At 40.7% G+C, this 21686-nt stretch overlaps 1 protein-coding gene and 1 pseudogene across 8 annotated transcripts in view; one reads left to right on the forward strand and one right to left on the reverse strand.

Moving 5' to 3' along the window:
* The window catches only part of LUC7L2 (LUC7 like 2, pre-mRNA splicing factor), a 59438-nt gene that overhangs the window by 21027 nt on the left and 16725 nt on the right, over positions 1–21686 (forward strand). For 7 of the 8 annotated variants that reach the window (XM_070424010.1, XM_070424007.1, XM_070424006.1 and 4 more), the window contains 3 exons: positions 10878–10976; positions 14843–14953; positions 20154–20297. In XM_070424010.1, coding sequence (XP_070280111.1) covers positions 10878–10976; positions 14843–14953; positions 20154–20297 — 354 coding nt within the window. Of the gene's footprint in view, positions 1–371; positions 535–10877; positions 10977–14842; positions 14954–20153; positions 20298–21686 lie in introns of all 8 variants that reach the window. The other variant, XM_070424012.1, reaches the window with a different exon arrangement.
* On the reverse strand, positions 12820–12912 carry LOC139017077 (U6 spliceosomal RNA; annotated as a pseudogene).

Genomic DNA, 21686 nt, shown 5'->3' on the forward strand with positions numbered 1-21686 from the left:
ACATAGGGCAGTGACTTTTAGATGTTTCTGAAATGTCTTTGGAGGGTTTACATGGACATGGGGATAGGCCAGTCTTTCCTATTTCAGTTAGAATTTTGCACATTTTAAATATATAAAATTTCCACGAAATTTTGTCTAAATAAATTCTCAAAAATAGAATTTAAATTTAGAGAACTGATATTGAGAAATAGTCAAGGACAGGGATAAAGTGAAGTTTTATCAGCCTTTTTGAAGTGATTGGATGGGAGTTATTGTCAAAAAATTCTGACTGAGTTGATTTTATGGTGCCCCAGTAGGTTGTGGGTTTTATCTGAAGTGCAATTTTTACTAATTGAAACTCCTTTATTGCTTCTCTAACTCTTTCTTTTAAGGCCTGGTCTAAAATCAGTTACTTGGGTGCATACAAACCTGAACTTTAAAACTACTGAAGTCTCTTTCATAGTACATATGTAAAAGAGCCATGAAAGTATGGAGAAGCAGAATAAGTGATAAGAAGTAAACCTGCACAAAATTTTCTCAACCAGCCACTAGAATGTAAGTTTCATTATAAGGGCAGGGACATTGTTTTGTTCAGTGCTATATCCCCAGCATCTAGAAGGGTCCCTCCATTGTGTTGAATGAATAATTGATCCACCCAAAAGTAGAATGCTCAATAAATCTGTTTCAAAAACTAACTTTGAATTTCAATAATTGATCATTATTAGTGGGCAATGTGTTACCTTTTAACAGATAAGGAGTTGGAGAGTATCTTTGTTTTATTGAGTTGCTTATCAAAATATGACAGCAGTAGTTTCATAAGCAGATGTGAAAAATTGGTCTGTAGATGTTTTAAACCAGCGGTCGCCAACTGGTGGTCCGCGAGGTCCGAAAGGTTGGTGACCGCTGTTTTAAACTATCTTTCAGAAATAGTTTGTTTTGGGCTACTTTGGCTTTTTTCTTTCTTTTTTTAATCCTCACCCAAGGAAATGTTTTTTTTGATTTTAGAGAAAGAGAGGAAGGGACAGAGAGAGAGAGAAAGAGAGAAACATCATTGTGCAAATAAACATTGACAGGTTGCCTGCAGAACATGCAACCTAGGCATGTACCCTAACTGGGAACCGCACCCAGTACCTTCGGTTTATGGGATAAAACTCCAACCAACTGAGCCACACTGACCAGAGCTACTTTGGTATTTATTTGTTTATTTTTAAATATATTTTATTGATTTTTTACAGAGAGGAAGGGAGAGGTATAGAAAGTTAGAAACATCGATGAGAGAGAAACATCGATCAGCCGCCTCCTGCACACTCCCAACTGGGGATTTGCCTGCAACCAAGGTACATGCCCTTGACCGGAATTGAACCTGGGACCCTTGAGTCCGCAGGCCGACGGCGCTCTATCCACTGAGCCAAACCAGTTAGGGCTACTTTGGTATTTTTTAACAAGTATTTTTAGCATTGGCCCAGATAACTGACACACTTGTTTGTTTGTTTGCTTGTCTGTCTGTCTGTCTGTCTATCTATCTATCTATCTATCTATCTATTTATTTATGTCACAGTCAATTTCTAGAGTTTACCAATTTGCAAAATGCCTGTTAACCCAGGTTTTGTAAGATTTGGCTTTTGAAGTGTATTATGTTCTTATATTAAACAATTTTGTTATTTTTATTTTATTCTTCTCAGTCTATTACAAAAATATGTATTTCTTTAACAAACATTTTTAGAGATGGCCTAAACCAAAATTACATCTAGGCCCTAGCTGGTTTGGCTCAGTGGGTAGAGCGTTGGACTACGGACCAAAGGGTCCCAGTTTTGACTCCAGTCAAGGGCACGTGCCCTGGTTGTGGGCTCTGTCCCCAGTAGGGGGCATGCAGGAAGCAGCCAATCAATGATTCTCTCTCATCATTGATGTTTCTATCTCTCCCTTTCCCTTCCTCTCTGAAATCAATAAAAAACATATCTTTTAAAAAATCACATTTGGTGCCAAGAAAATCAGAGGCACATTAAAAGCTTCCCAGTGAATAATTAAACTACTGTTAAACTTGAAAAGCCAAGTCCTGAATATAGTTTAGAGCATTGTTGGCAAATTGGTACATTAATGCCCTGAACTGTTCAGCCTGAGGTACATATGCTCTTGAGAAATAAATTTTTCTATCATTCTGAACGTTTTTGCTAGCATTTGTGTTTTTTATTCTTCCTTTTTTGAAATTTTATCTTCAGAGAGGAAGGGAGAGAGAGAGAGATTGAACCTGCAACCCAGATACATGCCCTTTGGTGCACAGGCCTACGCTCTAACCACTGAGCAACGCCATCCAGGGGTGAAAATATATATTTTTTAATGTGATGAGTTGTACCCTGATGTGCAGGTGGCAAGACCAAATGTCCTTGTATAATCTTTCTAGTTTGATGATTCTTACTCGTTAGGGGATCTTTTAAAAACATTTGGTGTTTTACTTTGACCTATATAGAACATAGCACTTTGAATTATATCATCCCATAAACTTTTTTAGGTCTGTGATATCCAAAATTTAGGTATGTATATTGATGTACTTGGTTAATATAATTTGTAAATTTCCCAAATTTAGATAGTTTTTTTGTTCTTCCTCCTTTATGATATTAGTTTAATAGTGTATAGGATAATGAAATTTAAGTAATACTGGAATTAAGAAGAGGAAGAAATAGAAAAGGGTGAGCCTGAGATGTCAGTTTAATGAGGGTTGGGTGGAGAAAGTAAAGAGAATTCACAGTAAAAATTAAAAAATTGCCCTTCAAGAAGTGACTTATTTTTTTCATCTCTCTGGGAGTGGTGCTGATTGGTGCTATTAGCATTCATTCATTCATTTATTCACTCACTTAAGTACTTCTCCAGGACCTAATGTGCCCCATGTGTAAGCTGGGGATACAAAAATGGACACAGGTTTCTGCTTTAATGGTGGTAGCTTACATTCTCATGTGAGACATACACAACCAAGTGTGAGAAGATATAATGTGGTTTTAGTTATGACAAAAAAGCATAGCGGGGTAATTTAGATTGTTTGAGATAGTGGGCTAGCAGCTACTTTGGCAGGGTGATTGGAGAAAACTTGATAAAATGATACTTAAAGAGATCTAAATGTGAAGAAAAGAAAATAGTCATTCCTGAGTTGGAATGAACTTACCATATGTTGCTACCACACAGAAATTTTTTGAGGTTTAGTATTGTACGTATATGATCAAAAATCTAAAACCCTTAGCCCAGTCTACCTCTCCTTTCAATGAATAAATCATTTGGTCCTCTCTTTCAACCAGACTGTTTATTCCTTGTTATCTCACTACTTTCTTCCCCAACGTGTTTCTCACTTTTGCCTACCCCTTTACCTCTTCCTGCAATACCTTTTCTCCTCTACAGATTTAAAACCTGCCTGGCTTACTGCACAAAATTGCCTGGGCCTACAGCAGTGTAGCCCCTGAAATCCACCTGCTGACGGCACTGAGCGATTGGGGTCCGTGCCGGCAGCAGGTGTGAGTGGTGGCTTCTGCGCTGGCAGCAGGTGCAAGCACTGGGGGGGGATTGCGGTGCACGGGAGCAAAGAATTTTCAGTTAACTACCAGAGGCTTGCTCTGACGACAATGACCGGCTCCCTGCCTTGGTCTGGCACCCCTGCTCACCTGCTCCACCATCCCGGCCCGGCCGACGCCTGTCATGTTTCACACTGCTGCCTGCTGCTGATGCCGCCATGTTCCGCGTGTGCCACCTGGTGGTCAGCACATGTCATAGTGACCTGTTGTTCAGTTGTTCCGCCTTCCGGTCTATTTGCATATTAGCCTTTTATTATGTAGGTAGGATCTTTGCATATCTAGGGTTTGAAATGAATGACAAAAAGTATTTCCTGCTATATTCTTTTTTTTCCCCTATTTTGATTCTTAGTTTACTTTGTTCATTAGATTTCACATATAAATGTGAAATTATATAGTACTTGTCTTTCTCTGACTGGCTTATTTCACTTAGCATAATACTCTCTGGGTTGGTCTATCCATGCTGTTGCAAAAGTAAGATTGCCTTTTTATAGCCAAGTAGTGCTCCATTCTATAAACTTATTATAGTTCTTTTATCCACTCATCTACTGATGGGTACTTGGGTTGCTTCTAAATCTTGGCTAATATAAATAACTCTGTAGTGAACATAAGGGTGCATATATTCTTTCCAATTAGTGTTTTGAGTTTCTTCAAATGTATTCCCAGAAGTGAAATTGCTGGGTCATAAAGCAGTTCCATTTTTAATTATTTGAGGAAACTCTACTGTTTTCCACAGTGGCTGTACTGATCTGCATTCTACCAACAGTGCATGTGGTTTCCTGCTGTTTTAAAAATTATTATTAAAAAGTAGAAGAGCCTGACCGGTTTTGCTCAGTGGATAGAGCGTTGGCCTCCGGACTGAAGGGTCCCGGGTTCGATTCCGGTCAAGGGCATGTACCTTGGTTGCGGGCACATCCCCAGTGGGGGGTGTGCAGGAGGCAGCTGGTCGATGTTTCTCTCTCATCGATGTTTCTGACTCTCTCTCCCTCTCCCTTCCTCTCTGTAAAAAATCAATAAAACATATTAAAAAAATAAATAAATAAAAAGTAGAAGAGTTTTATTTTCCTTTATCTACCCAGGGGAAAATGGAATTCGGTTGGAACATACCTGGGAACAGGCAATTAAAAATTTTGGAAGTCGTAGAAAAACGGGAACTACTTTCTGCATGCACAATGTGTCCCATTCCTCTTTACCCTTCATGTTTGACTTGTTTTGAGCATTGGGATTGTAATTAAGAAAGAAAAACCTTCATTTTTATTTTAAGGCAATAGTGGCATAACAAACATATCCAGGTTTTGTTATTTCAAGGCTTTTCCTATATTATACTAGGTTGGTTTCTTTTTTCATGTTCTTGGGCTGGGTTTTGAAGCAAGCACTGAACCTGGATGGAAAAGAAATTTTATAAATATGAGGAAGGGAGAAACTGAATTACTTGAGAAAAGAGGTGTTCAGGGAGATTAAGTGAATTTCTCAGAGTTAAAGTGATAAGAAGTAAAGGTTCTTTTCATCTGACTTATTTCACTTAGCATAATAGTCAAGATCCATCCATGTTGTCTCAAATGGCAGTATTTTATCATTCATAGCTGAGTAGTATTTCATTGTATATATGTACCATTTTTTTTAAAATTCAAAAATTAGTTGAAGTACATTTAGGTTCTTTCCATGTCTTGGCCACTGTAAGTAATGCTACAGTAAACATAGAGATACGTGTATGTTTACAAATGTTTCCAAATTATTCAGGTAGATACCCAAAGAGAGATTGCTGTGTCATTTGGTAGCTTTCTTCTTCATTTTTTGAGGCACCTCTGTATTTCCCATGGTGGCTGTACAAATTTACATTCCCACCAGCAGTCTATGAGAGGTCCTTTTCCCCCAGATCCTCTCTAACACTTGTTATTTCTTATTGATAATTACAGGCCCAATGCACGAAATTTGTGCACGGGTAGGGTCCCTAGGCCTGGTCTGCGATCAGGGCCAATTGGGGCCTTCCTTCCCCTGGCTGCTGGCTGGGGCCTTCCTTTCCCCAGCTACCTTCGTTCCGCGCCGCTCCTTGGTGGTCAGTACACGTCATAGTGAGCAGTCGAACTCCCAAGGGGACAATTTGCATATTAGCCTTTTATTATATAGGATAACCATTCTAACAGGTGTTAGGTGGGGTTTCAGTGTAGTTTTGGTTTGTATTTACCTTTCAACTAGTTATGTTGAAGGTCTTTTAATGTATCTGTTGACCATCTCTATGTCCTCTTTGGAAAATTGTTCCAAGTTCTTGCACCATTTTTTAATTGCATTGTTTTGTTGTTGTTGAGTTGTATGAGTTCTTTATATATTTTGGATATTAGCTCCCTCTGGGAGGTATCACTTACAAATATCTTTTCCCATTCTGTTGGTTGCCTTTTTGTTTTATTGATGGTTTCTTTTTCTTTTTTTAAAAAAAATGTATTTTTATTGATTTCAGAGAGGATGGAAGAGGGAGAGAGAGAAACATCAATGATGAAGAATCATTGATTGACTGCCTCCTGCATGCCACACACTGGGGATCGAGCCTGCAACCCGGGCATGTACCCTGACTGGAAAATCAAATCGTGACTTCCTGGTTCATAGGTTGACGTTTAACCACTGAAGCAATGACTATTAATATGTCAATATTTTTTGCATCTGTTTTTGCTGTACAGTAGCAATGAGATCTTTGTGTGTATGTTTTTGTGTACATTTGCAACTGTTAATTTAGTTTAAGGTCATTTTTACATTGAGAATATAAATTCATTGATACAGGAATTAGACTCTCACTATTTTATGATTCCCTTTAGGACTTAGCTTATAGAACCAAGCAAATGTACTAACTTAACAAAGCAAGAATATTTGCAAATACTTAGAGCTGTTACTATGTCTGGTTGCTATCACTGGTATACTCATTGACATATACTGCCATTAGTTTACACTTGGTAGTACACTCTCTCTCTATTTTTTTATTAATATATATCTTTATTGATTTCAGAGAGGAAGGGAGAGGGAGAGAGAGATAGAAACATCAATGATGAGAGAGAAACATTGATTGGCTGCCTCCTGCACGCCCCACACTGGGGATGGAGCCCACAACCCAGGCATGTGCCCCTGGCCAGAATCAAACCCGGGACCCTTCAGTCCGCAGGCCGACGCTCTACTCACTGAGCCAAACCGGCTAGGCTATATTTTTTGTTGAGTATAATTTTCCTGTTACCTCAATATTTTCTTCCAAAATTAAAGTGGCTTTACTTTCTGATTGTAAGAATAATATATGCTCATTGTATTTAATTTAATAACTATCAAAAGGTTTATATAAACCAACCTTACAGCAATGTCTGTGTCTAAATTTACAAAACTGGCATTTTATTGTCTTTCTTTGCCATCTTTTTTCCACTTAGCATCAAGAACACTTTTCTAGCCCTAGCTGGTTTGGCTCAGTGGATAGAGCGTTGACCTGCGGACTGAAGGGTCCCGGGTTTGATTCCAGCCAAGGGCACATGCCCAAGTTACAGGCTTGATCCCAGTGAGGGGCGTGCAGGCGGCAGCCGATCCATGATTCTCTCTCATCCTGGATGTTTCTCTTTCTCCCTCTTCCTTTATCTCTGAAAACAATAAAAATATATTTAATAATAAAAAAAGAACACTTTTCTAATGGCTATGTCATGTGTCATATTGACTATTCCTTAATTCAATTAGTCAAACCGCTGTTGCTGGGATTTTAAAATGTTCCTAACTTTTTAGATCAAAAACACTATTGTTAAATCTTAGTGCTTGTTTATATGTACTTATTTTATTGTTTCCTCAAGTTCTTAGAAGTACAATTCCTTTATCAAATCATCAAGTTTATTTAATAATCATGGGTTGTGCAGAATCTGGTCTTTTATGTAGAATGAAAAAAGAAGAGAAATAAACCATTTTTCTCAGGAAGCTTAGAGTCCATTTGGGGAGATAACATTCACTTTTGGAATTTTAAAAGAATGAAAAAGCACTTATCAGCCTGGCTGGCAAGGCTCAGTGGTTGAGTGTTGACTTATGAATCAGGTCACAGTTCGATTCCTGGTCAGGACACATGCCCTGGGCCAGGCCAAGGGACCCCACCAATGCACAATTGGGGCCGGGGCGGGATCTTGGGAGGGCTCCAGGGCTTGTCCAGCCCATCTTGTTCATTCCCAATTGGCCAGACCCCAGCAGCAAGCTAACCTGGTGGGAGCATCTGCCCCCTGGTGGTCAGTGCACATCATAGTGACTGGTCAACTGGTTGACTGTCTGCCCCCTGGTGGTCAGTGCAGGTCATAGCGAGTGGTTGAGCGGTCTTAGCATATCATTAGCATATTATGCTTTGACTTGTTGAATGGCTGACCAGACACTTAGCATATCAGGCTTTTATTATATAGGATACCCCTCATGTGTATGGCACAATGGCACAATTCACAGTAGATGCTTAGTCGTGATGGTGTGGACAGGGGGAAATAAACGATTAGTATCTAGAACTCTGAAAATCTGCCTTGCTCTTTTGTCCTGTTCCATAAAATAAGCACAGGCTATTATAATCCTCCCCAACCCCCCAAATCTTTATTATAGCTAGGCCCTTCTAGGGCTTTGGCCCCAAAATCTAGTATGGTAAGCCAGGCTAGACTGTAAAGTTACATGTGCTCATAGCCCAGGAAAGTGAAAAGCCCAGTAGTCTTAATTCCTGGAGGAGAGGAGTAGCTAGAAACACTTAGGAAGGAAAGTAGTACAAGCAAAGGAGATAACCCAAGATGAGAAGACCTTCCAAAGCTCAGATCAGTTTTGTCCTGGGATGCATCCTGACCACTCTTGATTGTTAAGCCCAGGGCCTCCTGGGCCAAATGTTCTTCTCTGCCCTCTTTTCCCAGATTGGTTCATTCAATAAATATTAAGTATTCCTCCACACCAGGCTTGGGCCTCTCTCTTCAGAAGCTTTCATCAGTATTGTTTTAAAGGTCCCTGGGTCCAGGTTAAGAATCACTGCACTGGATCAAAAGCATTTCCAACAGTGACTTCTTAAGCTTTTATGATATAAGTATAGCCTCTCTTGAGCAACTATAGTTGTGGAAATACATACAGATGCAAAAGAAGTTGTTGGAGTGATTGATGTTAAGATATTAAGGAACCAGTTGGCCCTTGTAGCCAAGAGGGTAACAACATTCTTTGGCCATTAACTTCTTTCATTCCTGTCTTATTTTCCTGGATTTTAAAAAGAGTATCAAACTTTTTTCAACAGCCTTTTCTCCATAAATATTGCTTAATAAGCAGCCTTAAATTTCCATACATCTACAGAAAGTTTCAGTTGCTCTTTACTATTACTGGAAAACTACTTGGTTTGTTATAGCCCATAGAATAATGAACAAGAGCCTGGAAATGAGGCCTGGAAAAACACCACATCCTCAGCAACACAGTGATACTTTAGAGCAGTGGTCGGCAAACCACGGCTCGCGAGCCACATGCAGCTCTTTGGCCCCTTGAGTGTGGCTCTTCCACAAAATACCACGTGCGGGCACACATGTACAGTGCTATTGAAACTTCGTGGCCCATGTGCAGAAGTCGGTTTTCGGCCTGGGCGAGTCTATTTTGAAGAAGTGGCGTTAGAAGAAGTGGGGGGTGGACATATAGAGAAGGTGAACGAAAGGAGATAGACGAAACAAGTATATAAGATGAGTGTGGATGGGAGAGTTGGAAGGGGTTGACCTCAGCGAACGTACCTCAATCAGATTGAGGATGTTTTTAGCAAAGGCCAGCTTAGGAGTACCCTAATTAAGTTAATAACAATGTACCTACCTATATAGTTTAAGTTTAAAAAATTTGGCTCTCAAAAGAAATTTTAGTTGTTGTACTGTTGATATTTGGCTCTGTTGACTAATGAGTTTGCTGGCGACTGCTTTAGAGCCATTATTGTAATGACTTTTTTAATATGGTGAATATTCCTTATAATTTCCCAAAGGATAGCTTTGAGGACATTGTTTACTTAGGTTTTCACATTTGTTCCTTCAAGTAATTAAGAACTGAGATAATATAGTTCTACAGAGAAACTTTTTTAATATAGTCATAAAAATCTCAAGAGTTGGAAGAATAAGTTACTTGATGTTGAATTCTTTCCGCAATATCCTAGAAAAATGGTTTTCTGAACTGTATTTGAATCTTTCATTTATCTGGTAGCTCAGTAACCTGAGGAAGCTTAAATGTTTTCTTACAATGAAAACATTGTAAGACACTATAGAGTCCTTTGGGGCCATAATAAAATCTGTTTCTATTTCATACTGAAAAGTTCTTAACATCATGATTCTTCGCCAGCTAATTTTCTTCCTTCCTTCCTTCCTTCCTTCCTTCCTTCCTTCCTTCCTTCCTTCCTTCCTCCCTCCCTCCCTCCCTCCCTCCCTCCCTCCCCCCCCCCCCCCTCTCTTTCAGTATATCTTCATTGATTTCAGAGAGGAATGGAGGGGAGAGAGAGAGAAACATGATGAGAGAGAGAATCATTGATTGGCCACCCTCTGCATGCCCCCCTACCGGGGATCAAGCCCGCAACCCGGGCATGTGCCCTTGGCCAGAATTGAACCCGGGGCCCTTTTGTCCACAGGCTGACGCTCTATCTACTGAGCCAAACCGGCTAGGGCCAGCTAATTATTTCTTTACTTTCGCTTTTTGGTATGGCTTCGTTTTGAGACATTTTGTTGGTTTATTTATATCCCTTTTGAAATGCGTTAGCACACAAAACGTGTCTTTTGTAGGAGAGAGGGTTTGCTTTTAAAACCAGCCTTTAGTAAGATTTGTCACGTTGTTTGGACTATACCCTGTAAGTTAATTTATCTCAGCCATGCCACACTGTAATCCTTACTCTTGACAAGTAAGTTTTTTAATTTGTCTAATTTTCTGCTCATACCTAGTTATTTGTAAATTTGTCTCCTTAGATACAGCTATAGGACTTCATATTGTTTTTAAATTTTATCTGGTCTATCACTCTTTTTGAACATGACATCATGTAGAAAATTGATATCCTTGTGTTATAAACATATCCATGTTGTTGCTAGGAGCTTTTCCCCCCCAGCTTTGTTTAGATTCAGACAGGCTTTTCCTTGTCAGTCTGTTCTTAAGTACAAAAGTGATCACTGTCCTCACCTATTGGTAGATAGAATTGATGTCCTTTTTTTTCTTTTTTTTGACGTCAAGTTTAATACTTGTTTATGAAATTTTGTAATTAGTCCATAAACAAAGAAGCATTTGTATGACTTAACATTTATTCTATGGAGTACTGTGGTTATTAATGAATTGTTAAAAAATGTGTTTTCTGTTTAATGTGTCCCCCCTTTTTTTTTTCCTTCTTAGAGAATGGATCTTGGAGAATGTCTGAAAGTCCATGACCTGGCTTTAAGAGCGGATTATGAAATTGCATCCAAAGAACAAGATTTCTTCTTTGAGCTTGATGTATGTGATTTTATTTTAATGAGTTACATTATCTGTCACAATACAACATCTTGAATATGGATTTTTCTCTTAATAGGGAAAGGCTCTTAGCAAATTATGTTCTTTGTGGTTATATGAAAGGTAGTACTAAAATGAAGTGAGATCATGTACTTCCTGACTAACAGTTTTAGAAAATATAAGATGAAACTGTATATTTTAAGGAAATATGTAAAGTCATATAATTTATATACAGGATGTCTCAAAAAATGTGTATGCACACAGCTGATAGCTCAGTTTTGAAAATGAAATGTTTTTTTTTGTTGTTGTTAATATATTTTTATTGATTTCAGAGAGAAAGGGAGAGGGAGAGAGAGAGAGAGACAGAAACATCATGATGAGAGAATCACTGATTGGCTGCCTCCCCACACGCCCCACTTTGGGGATCAAGCTTGTAACCCAGGCATGCACCCCGAATGGGACTCTAACCGTGACCTCCTGTATAAATATTTCTCTTTTTTCCCCATCCAAAGCGGTCTGGTTCCTGAGTAGATGCGGCTGGGGATTGAGAAATAGAGACAAAGACAGAAGGAAAAAGCTGGGGCTGGGTGGGACAGCTGTTCTGTGATAGAGAGACAGTGACCCATACCAGGAAGTTTTACTAAAGCCCAAGACAAAGGAGATTATGTGCATACTTGTGGCTTCTTTGTAATCATCACTTCTGGGTGGGCCCGGATAATCCTGTTTATTCCTGGTGCTTGTCTGGATTTAGATAATGAAACCCACCTGTTGGTGCCTGAGCTGAAGGTCAGGCTGACGACACACCTGCCTCTGGCAAGGTATGTTTCCAGGGCATGGCTCTGCTGGGCACCGCTGGATTCAGATAACAATCAACTCGGGCCTTTCTCAGATGTTCTCTACACGCCTGGTTCATAGGTTGACTCTCAACTACTGAGCGACACCCTGGGTTGAGCCTTGACCAGAATCAAACCTGGGACCCTTTAGTCTGTGGGTTGATGCTCCAACCACTGAGCCAAACCTGCTAGGGCAAAAATGAAATGTATTTTAATAAATCCTGCCTTTATTATTATTATTCAAAGTGTGTATATACATTTTTTTAGTACACCCTATATTCTTCTGAAAATTAAGCATATTTTTCTCAAAGTAGTAATGATTAAGGAAGGTATCAATTTAAACAAATATAAACAAATTTCTAGTGCATATAAGGCTTTTTATATTCATATTGTTACTATTTTTTAAAATTGTTATTTATTTCAGAGAGGAAAGGAGAGGGAGACAGATACATCAATGGTGAGAGAGAATCATTGATTGGCTGCCTCCTGCACTCCCCACACTGGGGATTGAGCCTGCAACCCAGGCATGTTCCCTGACCAAAATCAAACCAGGACCTCCTGGTTCATAGGTCAATGCTCAACCACTGAGCCATGCTGGCTGAGCAATATTCATATTTTTGTACCTGTAAATATATACATAGAGAGGGAGAGTATTAAGGACAATGTTGTTTTTTAATGTAAAACAGAAGAATTATTAGAGGAGATACCATTTAGATACCTGAATGGCTCAAAATCTATTGTGTGTGTATTTTTATTTTTTTTATTATTATTTTTTTAAAAATATATTTTATTGATTTTTCACAGAGAGGAAGGGAGAGAGATAGAGAGTTAGAAACATGGATGAGAGAGAAACATCGATCAGCTGCCTCCTGCACACCTTCTACTGGGGATGTGCCCGCAACCAAGGTACATGCCCTTGACCGGGATCGAACCTGGGACCTTTCAGTCCGTAGGCCGACGCTGAGCCAAACCGGTTTCGGCTGTGTGTGTATTTTTAATATTTTCTCTTTTTTAAAAATTTGGAACACTTCATGAATTTGCTTGTCATCCTTGCACAGGAGTCATGCTAATCTCTGTATGGTTCTAGTTTTAATATATGTGAGCACTGTTTTTTTAAACAAACATGAGAATTGTATAAAAATAGGGAAACTTTGTATACTTAAATAAAATATACCAGTCAGCATTACATAAAACATACTGATAAGCATAAATCTTATGCTACCTTTTGTAAGTGAGGAGATAGGCATTTTATTTGGTTTGGGAGATAAAGCAGTACAGTAGACCCCCCCATTTACTTCTGAATTTCCAAGAATTTCTGTTAATGGAAATAAAAACCATCTATGTAAATGCAATTTAATACATGGCTGGAACATTTGGGGGAATCACCGTATTCTGACTTAAAAGTCTAATTGGGTTATGATTTATACACATTGGGCATAAAATACAGCAGAAATTTTCTATCATCTAGATGTAAGGGTGTGAAAATTTAGGTTATTTTCAGTCTTTTTCTATTACAGTATGATAATGTATTTTTTCTTATCAAGTGTATAGAGTAAGTTCCTAGAAATACAATAACTGAGTCAGAGAGTAATTTTGCCAAGTTGCTCTTCATTAGAATTATCAATTTATACTCCCACCAATAATATATGAGATTATCTATTTCCCATCTGACCACATAGTGTGTTTTCAAGATTTGTTTGCAACTTAGATGAAATGTGTAATGTAAGTGTAGTTTTAACCCTCATTTCTCTTATGAGTGAGTTTGAACATATTTCATATATTTAAGATGTTTATATTTCCTTTTTAGTGAACTGTCAGTTTACAATTTTTTTTTTTTGGCTATTGGATAATATTTGATGTCAACATTTATTTTTAGTTGATTTGTACTAACTTGACATGAAAATTAGTCCTTCCCTCAGATAATACTTTGCATTTCCCCCCCTGTTTTTCTTGTGGTAGTTATGGGCCTTGCAGAATATTTTTATTGTTATCTAATTAATCTTTTCAAAAATCTCTATTGGATTAATTAGAAAGTCCTTCCCTATTCTTAGTTGATGAGTTCTCTATCATTTTCTTCTAGTTTCTTTTCTGCTTTTCACTTTCAAGAAATTTTTAGGTTAACCAACCATTTTTAGAATTTGATATGTGCCAAGTAAATTTATATTTTTATTTTATTTATTTATTTATTTATTTATTTTTAATATATTTTATTGATTTTTTACAGAGAGGAAGGGAGAGAGATAGAGAGTTAGAAACATCGATGAGAGAGAAACATCGATCAGCTGTCTCCTGCACATCTACCACTGGGGATGTGCCCGCAACCCAGGTACATGCCCTTGACCGGAATCGAACCCGGGACCCTTGAGTCCGCAGGCCGACGCTCTATCCACTGAGCCAAACCGGTTTCGGCCAAATTTATATTTTTAAATAAAACCCTTATAATTTAAATTGTACATACATACATATATATCCTATATGATAAAAAGCTAATATGCAAATTGACTGAACGACAGAATGACTGGTTGCTATGACGTACACTGACCACCAGGCGGCAGATGCTCAATGCAGGAGCTGCCCCTGGTGGTCAGTGTGTTCCCACAGGAGGAGTGCTGCTCAGCCAAAAGCCGAGCTCACGGCTGGCAAGTACAGTGGTGATGGCAGCATCCTCTCCTGCCTCCGAGGCAGCACTAAGGATGTCTGACTGCCGGGCCTAAGCCATCAGTCGGACATTCCCTGAGAGCTCCCGGACTGTGAAAGGGTGCAGGCTGGGCTGAGGGACCCCACCCGCCCTGAGTGCACGAATTTCGTGCACTGGGCCTCTTTATACATACATACATACATATATATATATAAATAAAATGGAAATATTAGCCACAGCTGTCAGCTGGAAAGGAAGTGAGATTCTTGATCACTTTCTTTAAAATTGCTCACCCACAGATATGTCTTATTGACTTAAAAGTGTAAGTTTTGAGTAAAGATATTTCTGAAGAAAGTTGATTTTTCTGGAAATAATTGTCTTTTAATTGAACTTTGTAGGCTATGGATCATCTGCAGTCATTTATTGCCGATTGTGATCGAAGAACAGAAGTGGCCAAGAAAAGATTAGCAGAAACTCAAGAAGAGATTAGTGCTGAAGTGGCAGCAAAGGTAACAATTTCAATCTTTTTAAAAAAAATATATTTCTTTCTTGATTTCAGAAAGGAAGGGAGAGGGAGAGATAGAAACGTCAGTGATAAGAGAGAATCATCGATCAGCTGCCTCCCGCACCCGCATGCCCCCCCCACTGGGGATCGAGCCCGCAATCCAGGCATGTGCTCTTGGCCAGAATCGAACCTGTAACCCTTCAGTCCACAGGCTGACGCTCTATCCACTGAGCCATACCGGCTAGGGCGTCAATCTTTTTAATAGTACAGAATATAATTTCACCTTTTAATTTGAAAAATTACATTCACAGAAGCTTGCAAAGACAAACAGGAAATTCTATGTACTCTTCCTCTCGCTTACCCTTATGTTAAGATATCTTATACAACCAGTACAATGTCAAAGGCAATAAATTAATTTTGGTCCAGTCTTTGTATTTTCTTCAGATTTCACCAGTTAATGCATGCATTTACTTGTTTTTTGTGTGTGTAGCTCTCTGTAGTTTTATCACATGTGCAAATTGGATAAATATTATAATAATTACATTAATTGTAGCATTATCATCACAAGGCTCCCTCATGTTACCCCTTTATAGCCACACCACCCTTTCCCCTAGCTCCTGGCAGCCACTAACTTATTTTTTGTCTTGATAATTATACTAGGGGCCCTGTGCACGAATTCGTGCACCTTGAAAGGAACTGTGGGCCGAGTGGTTGCGGTGGGCACAGGGGGGCGGGTCTCGGCCCATCCTCCATGCGCTCTACCCCCTCGCCCCCCCGCCCCTTCCACTGCAGCCCCTGGTCCCCTGTCTGCTGGCAGTCCTGCTCCTGCCACTCCCGCTGCTGACAGCACCGGCCCCACTCGCACCCACTGAATGTGCGGAGCCATTGGGACTGGTGCCAGCAGTGGGTGTGAGCAGGGTTGGCACTGTCAGTAGGTTTGAGCGGCGGCTGCTGCCCCGATCACCCCTCAGGATCAGGGGGAGGTGGAGAAGCCCTAAGGGGCGATCGGGGTCAGCAACCGCCGCTCACACCCACTGCCGGCTCCCAGCAATGGGCACCGGCAGTGGGTGCAAGTGGGGCCGGGGCCAGCAGCAGGTGTGAGCACTGGGCAGGACCACAGTGTGCAGGAGCAAAGAATTTTCAGTAACCACCAGAGGTTCACCCTGACAGCGACTGCGCCTTGGTCTGGTGCCCCTGCTCACCTGCTTGACCATCCCGCTGCGGGCGACGCCCACCATGTTTCGCGCGCTCTGACGCCTGCTGCCGACACCCACATGTTCCGTGCCTCCCCCGCCCCATGGTCAGCGCATGTCATAGCAACCGGTTGTTTGGTTGTTCCATTGTTTGGTCTATTTGCATATTAGCCTTTTATTATATAGGACTAGAGGCCCAGTGCACAAAAATTTGTGCGCTGGTTGCGGGGGGGGGGGGGGGGGTCCCCCAGCCCAGCCTGTGCCCTCTCGCAGTCTGGGACCTCTCAGGAGATAACGACCTGCTGGCTTAGGCCTGCTCCCGGGTGGCAGAGGGCAGGCCCAATCCCTAGGTGCAGCCCCTGGTCAGGCTCAGAGCAGGGCCGATTGGGGAGTTGGGGCACCGCCCCGTCATGCACAGAGCAGGGCGGATTGGGAGGTTGCGATGCCACCCTCAGTCACGCTCAGGGTAGGGCCGATTGGGGGGTTGGGGCACCGCCCCCGTCACACTCAAGGCAGGGTCGATGGGGAGGTTGCGGCGCCACCCCCTGTCACGCACAGAGCAGGGCCAATCGGGGTTGGGGCGCTGCCCCCTGTCACTCACAGAGCAGGGTCAATCAGGGTTGGGGCGCTGCCCCCTGTCACAGAGCAGGGCCAATCGGGGGGTTGGGGCGCTGCACCCTGTCACACTCAGGGCAGGGCCAATGGGGAGGTTATGGCTGTACCCAGTCACACACAGAGCAAGGCCCGTGGAGGGGGGTTGGGGCTCCACTCTCTATCACCCACAGAGCAGGGCCGATCAGGGGGTTGGGGTGCCACCACTGTCACACTCGGGGTAGGGCCGATGGAGAGGTTATGGCTCTACCCTGTTACACACAGAGCAGGGCCTATCAGGGGGTTGGTGTGCTGCACCCTGTCAAACACAGAGCCTCAGGGCAATCAGGGGATTGGGGAGCTCCCCCCTATCAGGCACAGAGCAGGGCCTGTGGGGGGGTGGGTGGTTGGGGCGCCGCACCCTGTCGCACACAGAGCAGGGCCGATCAGGGGGTTGGGGAGCTCCCCCCTGTCAGGCACAGAGCAGGGCTGATCAGGGGGTTGGGGCGCCTTCCCCTGTCACAAACAGAGCAGGGTGGATAGGGAGGTTGTGGCCCTGCTCCCTGTCACACACAGAGCCGCAGGGCGATCAGGGGGTTTGGGCGCTGCCCCCTATCACGCTGATCCCGGTGCCGGGAGCCTCGCTGCTCTGCTGATCCCGGTGCTAGGAGGCATATTATCCTTTTACTATATAGAATAGAGGCCTGGTGCATGGGTGGGGCTGGCTGGTTTGCCCTGAAGGGTGTCCTGGATCAGGGTGGGGGTCCCCACTGGGGTGCCTGGCCAGTCTGGGTGAGGGGCTGAGGGCTGTTTTCCGGCTGGCGAGTGACTAAAGCTTCCAGCCGCTCCTTGTTTTCTTTTCTTTTTCTTTTTTTATTCTGGGTCAGCTTTAGCTCTGAGGCCTCGCTGCTGAAAACATCGATACAATGTTTCGGTCCGGCTGGCTTTCAGTCCGGCTGGTTTCTGTGGTTTTGTTTAGCTTCTTATTTGCAACATAGTACATAGTTGCTTAGAGTTGCAGCTGAGAGGCCGGCAAGTGAGGCAGGGAACGTTGGAGTCCGCAGCAAGCAAACCTCATGTTCGCTTCCAGCTGCCTGGCTGCCGGCCGCCATCTTGGCTGACAGTTAATTTGCATATCCTCACTGATTAGCCAATGAAAAGGGTAGCGGCCGTACGCTAATTACCATATTTCTCTTTTATTAGTGTAGATAAGCAACTTCTAGGTGTCATATCATTTCACCTCTAAAATATAACCACAGAGTTATATTCATGAAGTTAACAAGATTTAAATATTACTTAATAAACAGTGTTTATTTTTCCTATATAATCAGAATTCAGAAAAGCTCCATGTATTGCATTTTGTTGGTTTGATGACTTACTACTTTACAACATTCTGTACCATTCCAGGTAGTGTGGTACATTTTATGAAAATGCAGAATGTGATAGTTATCCAGGTAGGATTTACATGACAGCATTAAATACTATTATAGTGCTTAGATATGTATGTACAAAGGGAAGTGGATTCCCTTATTTGTGAAAAGGTTACTTTCAACCAACTTTTTCTAAAAAGTTCTCTGAAGATCAGGATTATAAAGATGGACATACTAAAGTACAAGGGATCATGGTTGAAAGGGATCCACAATTGCTGGCTAGACCCCAAGTTGTATTGGTTATTCATCACTACCAAAATGCAGTTTAACAAACTACCTCAAAATTCAGGGACTGGAAACAGTAAATATTTATTTAGTTCATTGACTACTGATTTAGGCTGAACTTGACTGGGTATTTATTCCTGTCTTAGCGGGGCCCTCTTCCTTGTCTTCCAGTCAGCTGGGGGTTACTGAACTAATTTCTCACGGTGAGAGTTGAGGTACAAAAGCTCATTCATATAAGCACTTTTCAAGTCATTCCTTGTGTCATGTTTGCTACCGTCCTGTTAACCAAAGCCAGTTAACTATGTGGCCAAGTTCAGATTCAGAATATGATGATACTTGATAAAATAGTAAAGGGCATGGGTACAGGGAAGGATGAAGAGTTTGGGGCATTAATGCAATCATTCAAAGAAAAATACCACTTTGTTAAAGAGGTAATGATAATAGAGTTGGGAATTTCTTTGAGGGGTGAATATCTTGGATTGAAGGAAATTTGAGAAGTAAAGATTATTTGAGAAGTCTTATTTTATTGAGATCAGATGTCCATATCAAATTAGAACCTTCTTTGCTAATATAATTGATTACATAGGATAAATACTTACTTATGGCCAAAAAATAGTCTATGTGTATTTATCAAGTGCCATTAAAAGTCAAGGAATGAACTAAGGATGATGGTTGTGCTGAAGATGAAGAGGAGGAGGAGGAGACATATCAAATCCCAAGGGAAAAATTAATCCCAGTGAAAAGACATGGACTAAGGGAGAAGGGTTGTCATGCTATTATACTAAAAATCAGTAATGTACTGCACAGTGTATGTGCAAGGCACATTTTCTTGTTTCTCATAGCTTTGTGAGATATTAATCCCCACTAGTCAGATGAGGAAATAGATTCAGGTGAAATAATATGACGAAAATTGTACACCTAGTAACTGACTTGCCCATAAGCCAGATATCTAGTCATATCTTTGATTCAAAGAGAATTCACCAGCCCCAGTTTATATCTTTAACTCATATTTGAGCTAATGCTATTTGTTGGACATTGGAAATACAAAGATGGGAAATATATATAGCTATCTTTGATGTGGTATGATATACACTGAGTGGCCAGATTATTATGACTGGCCAGATTATTCTGACCACCCCATCAGCACAATGAAGTGAATTAGTTATGCAAATAATAATAATGATAAAATCTTGAGAGTATTTGCTTAGGAAGTTTTCAATATTCCGTATTTTTGGAAGTATCAATGAAGTACTGATGGGGTGGTCATAATAATCTGGCCGGTCATAATAATCTGGCCACTCAGTGTATATAAAAGTAATTGTTGTAAAAGATACAAAAGTAACACAAAAGAGGATTTGGCTCTCTGCTTTTGTGTGTAAGTGGAGGTGAAATATAATGATTGATCAAGAACGTTTCACAGAATGGACTCCAGTTGGATCTTGTTCAGTGAATAGACAGACATTCACTAGGCCAGCAAGTGAGGTAAAGGGGTGACATCCCAAGAAGAAAAGGTATTTTATACTTGGAATACACTGCCAAAGCCGAGGTTGCAAAGTGCTAGTTTATATAGAGATCAGATGTATCCAGTGAAGGCAGGCAAGCTCAAAACATCCTAATGTCTCACGAATTTATGATGTGCTCAGAAAGCATTGTTTATAATTATATTGCCTCATATAATAACTCTTCTGAGCATTTCTGAAATACTTTGAACTTTGATGCTTTGTCAGCTTTTTATTCATGATCTTTTTTTTCTGTTACTTTCTAGGCAGAACGTGTTCATGAGTTAAATGAAGAAATCGGTAAATTGTTGGCTAAGGTGGAACAACTAGGAGCTGAAGGAAATGTGGAAGAATCTCAAAAAGTAATGGATGAAGTAGAGAAAGCACGGGCAAAGAAAAGAGAAGCAGAGGTAACTAAATTCTTAATGTTGGTCTGTAGAGCCTTATTATCTATACTTTATTTATTCTTTAATCCTCACTGGAGGAGTGAGGATATTTTTTCCATTTTTTCTTTTTTTTAGAGAGCATGGAAGGGAGGGGGAGGGGGAGAGAGAGGGGAGAGGAGGGGAGAGGAGAGGAGAAACATTGATGTGAGAGGGACATACTGATTGTTTGCCTCCCGCTTGAGCCCTGACCAGGGCCAGGGATTGAACCTGCAACCAAGGTAACATGCCCTTGACCTGGAATTGAACCTAAGAACTTTTGGCCCCCAGACTGGCAATCTAACCACTGAACAAAACTGGCCAGGGCAGTATGTACTTCTCAGAACATATGTAATTAGTCCATGTCATACTGATGGGTTATATATCAAAATTAGTGGTTTTTGGAATTTGGAGCCATTGATATGAAATTTATAACTGGTAAATAAAATTAACTGAACTAACTAGTCATATACAGCAATCATTTGTGTCTGTCTGCGCGTGCACACACACTGCATATATCTTGTTACTATGATACCCTATTCTCCATTTTACATTCATGCAACTGTAGCATTCTCCCTTCTCTTCCCACCTCAGTACAGTCCGCTAGCACCTTGGGAGCCTCAGCTCTTCTTCCACAGCACAGTTAAAATCCGATATCCTGCACACAAAGTTCTATTATGTTTGCCAAAATTCTATTTTGTTTTTTAAGGAATTGAATGCCTTCATATGAGATTATATTTTCCACTTTTGCAGTAGTCTCCATTGCTTATAACTGCATCACACCTGGGTTTAATTTGTTATAGCCTTAAGGCAGAAGCTTAGGTCATTGATTTTAGATCATTTAATGTTATATGTTTTCTTTTAAGCACAACTATAGCTGCATCCCACAGATTTTCATTGTAATTCAATTAAAAATATTTACCTATTATTGCTTGTGATTTCTTCTCCCCTCCCCTCCCGTTCTCCTCTCCTCTCCTTTCTCTTCCTCCTCTTCCTCCTCCTCCAGCTGTTTATGATAGCAAAAACAGTTGATTAACACAGATTTTGTATGTTATATGTATTATATACAATATTACAATAAAGTAAGGTAGTGAAATGAAAATATACTACTACACTGTATTTATTAATATCGTAAGTTTGTCATCTGCTTCATCTTCAGTATCAACATCAATACTGTCTTACATGATATAAAATACTATAGCTGTTTAACATATAACTAACACTAGACATCAGAAATGAAAAAGATAATGTGAAGAAGAAATTTGTTTATTCACAGATATAACAATAATTCATGCTAAAATAATGGAGAAGCAGTAATAGTCATCTGATGGCAAACATAAACTAATTACTAAAATTCCATGGCACACCAAAAATATA

Source organism: Myotis yumanensis, unplaced genomic scaffold (genome assembly GCF_028538775.1).
Source record: "Myotis yumanensis isolate MYYU_CA2020_CCGP unplaced genomic scaffold, mMyoYum1.0.hap1 SCAF_9, whole genome shotgun sequence".
NCBI classification, from domain to species: Eukaryota; Metazoa; Chordata; class Mammalia; order Chiroptera; family Vespertilionidae; genus Myotis; species Myotis yumanensis.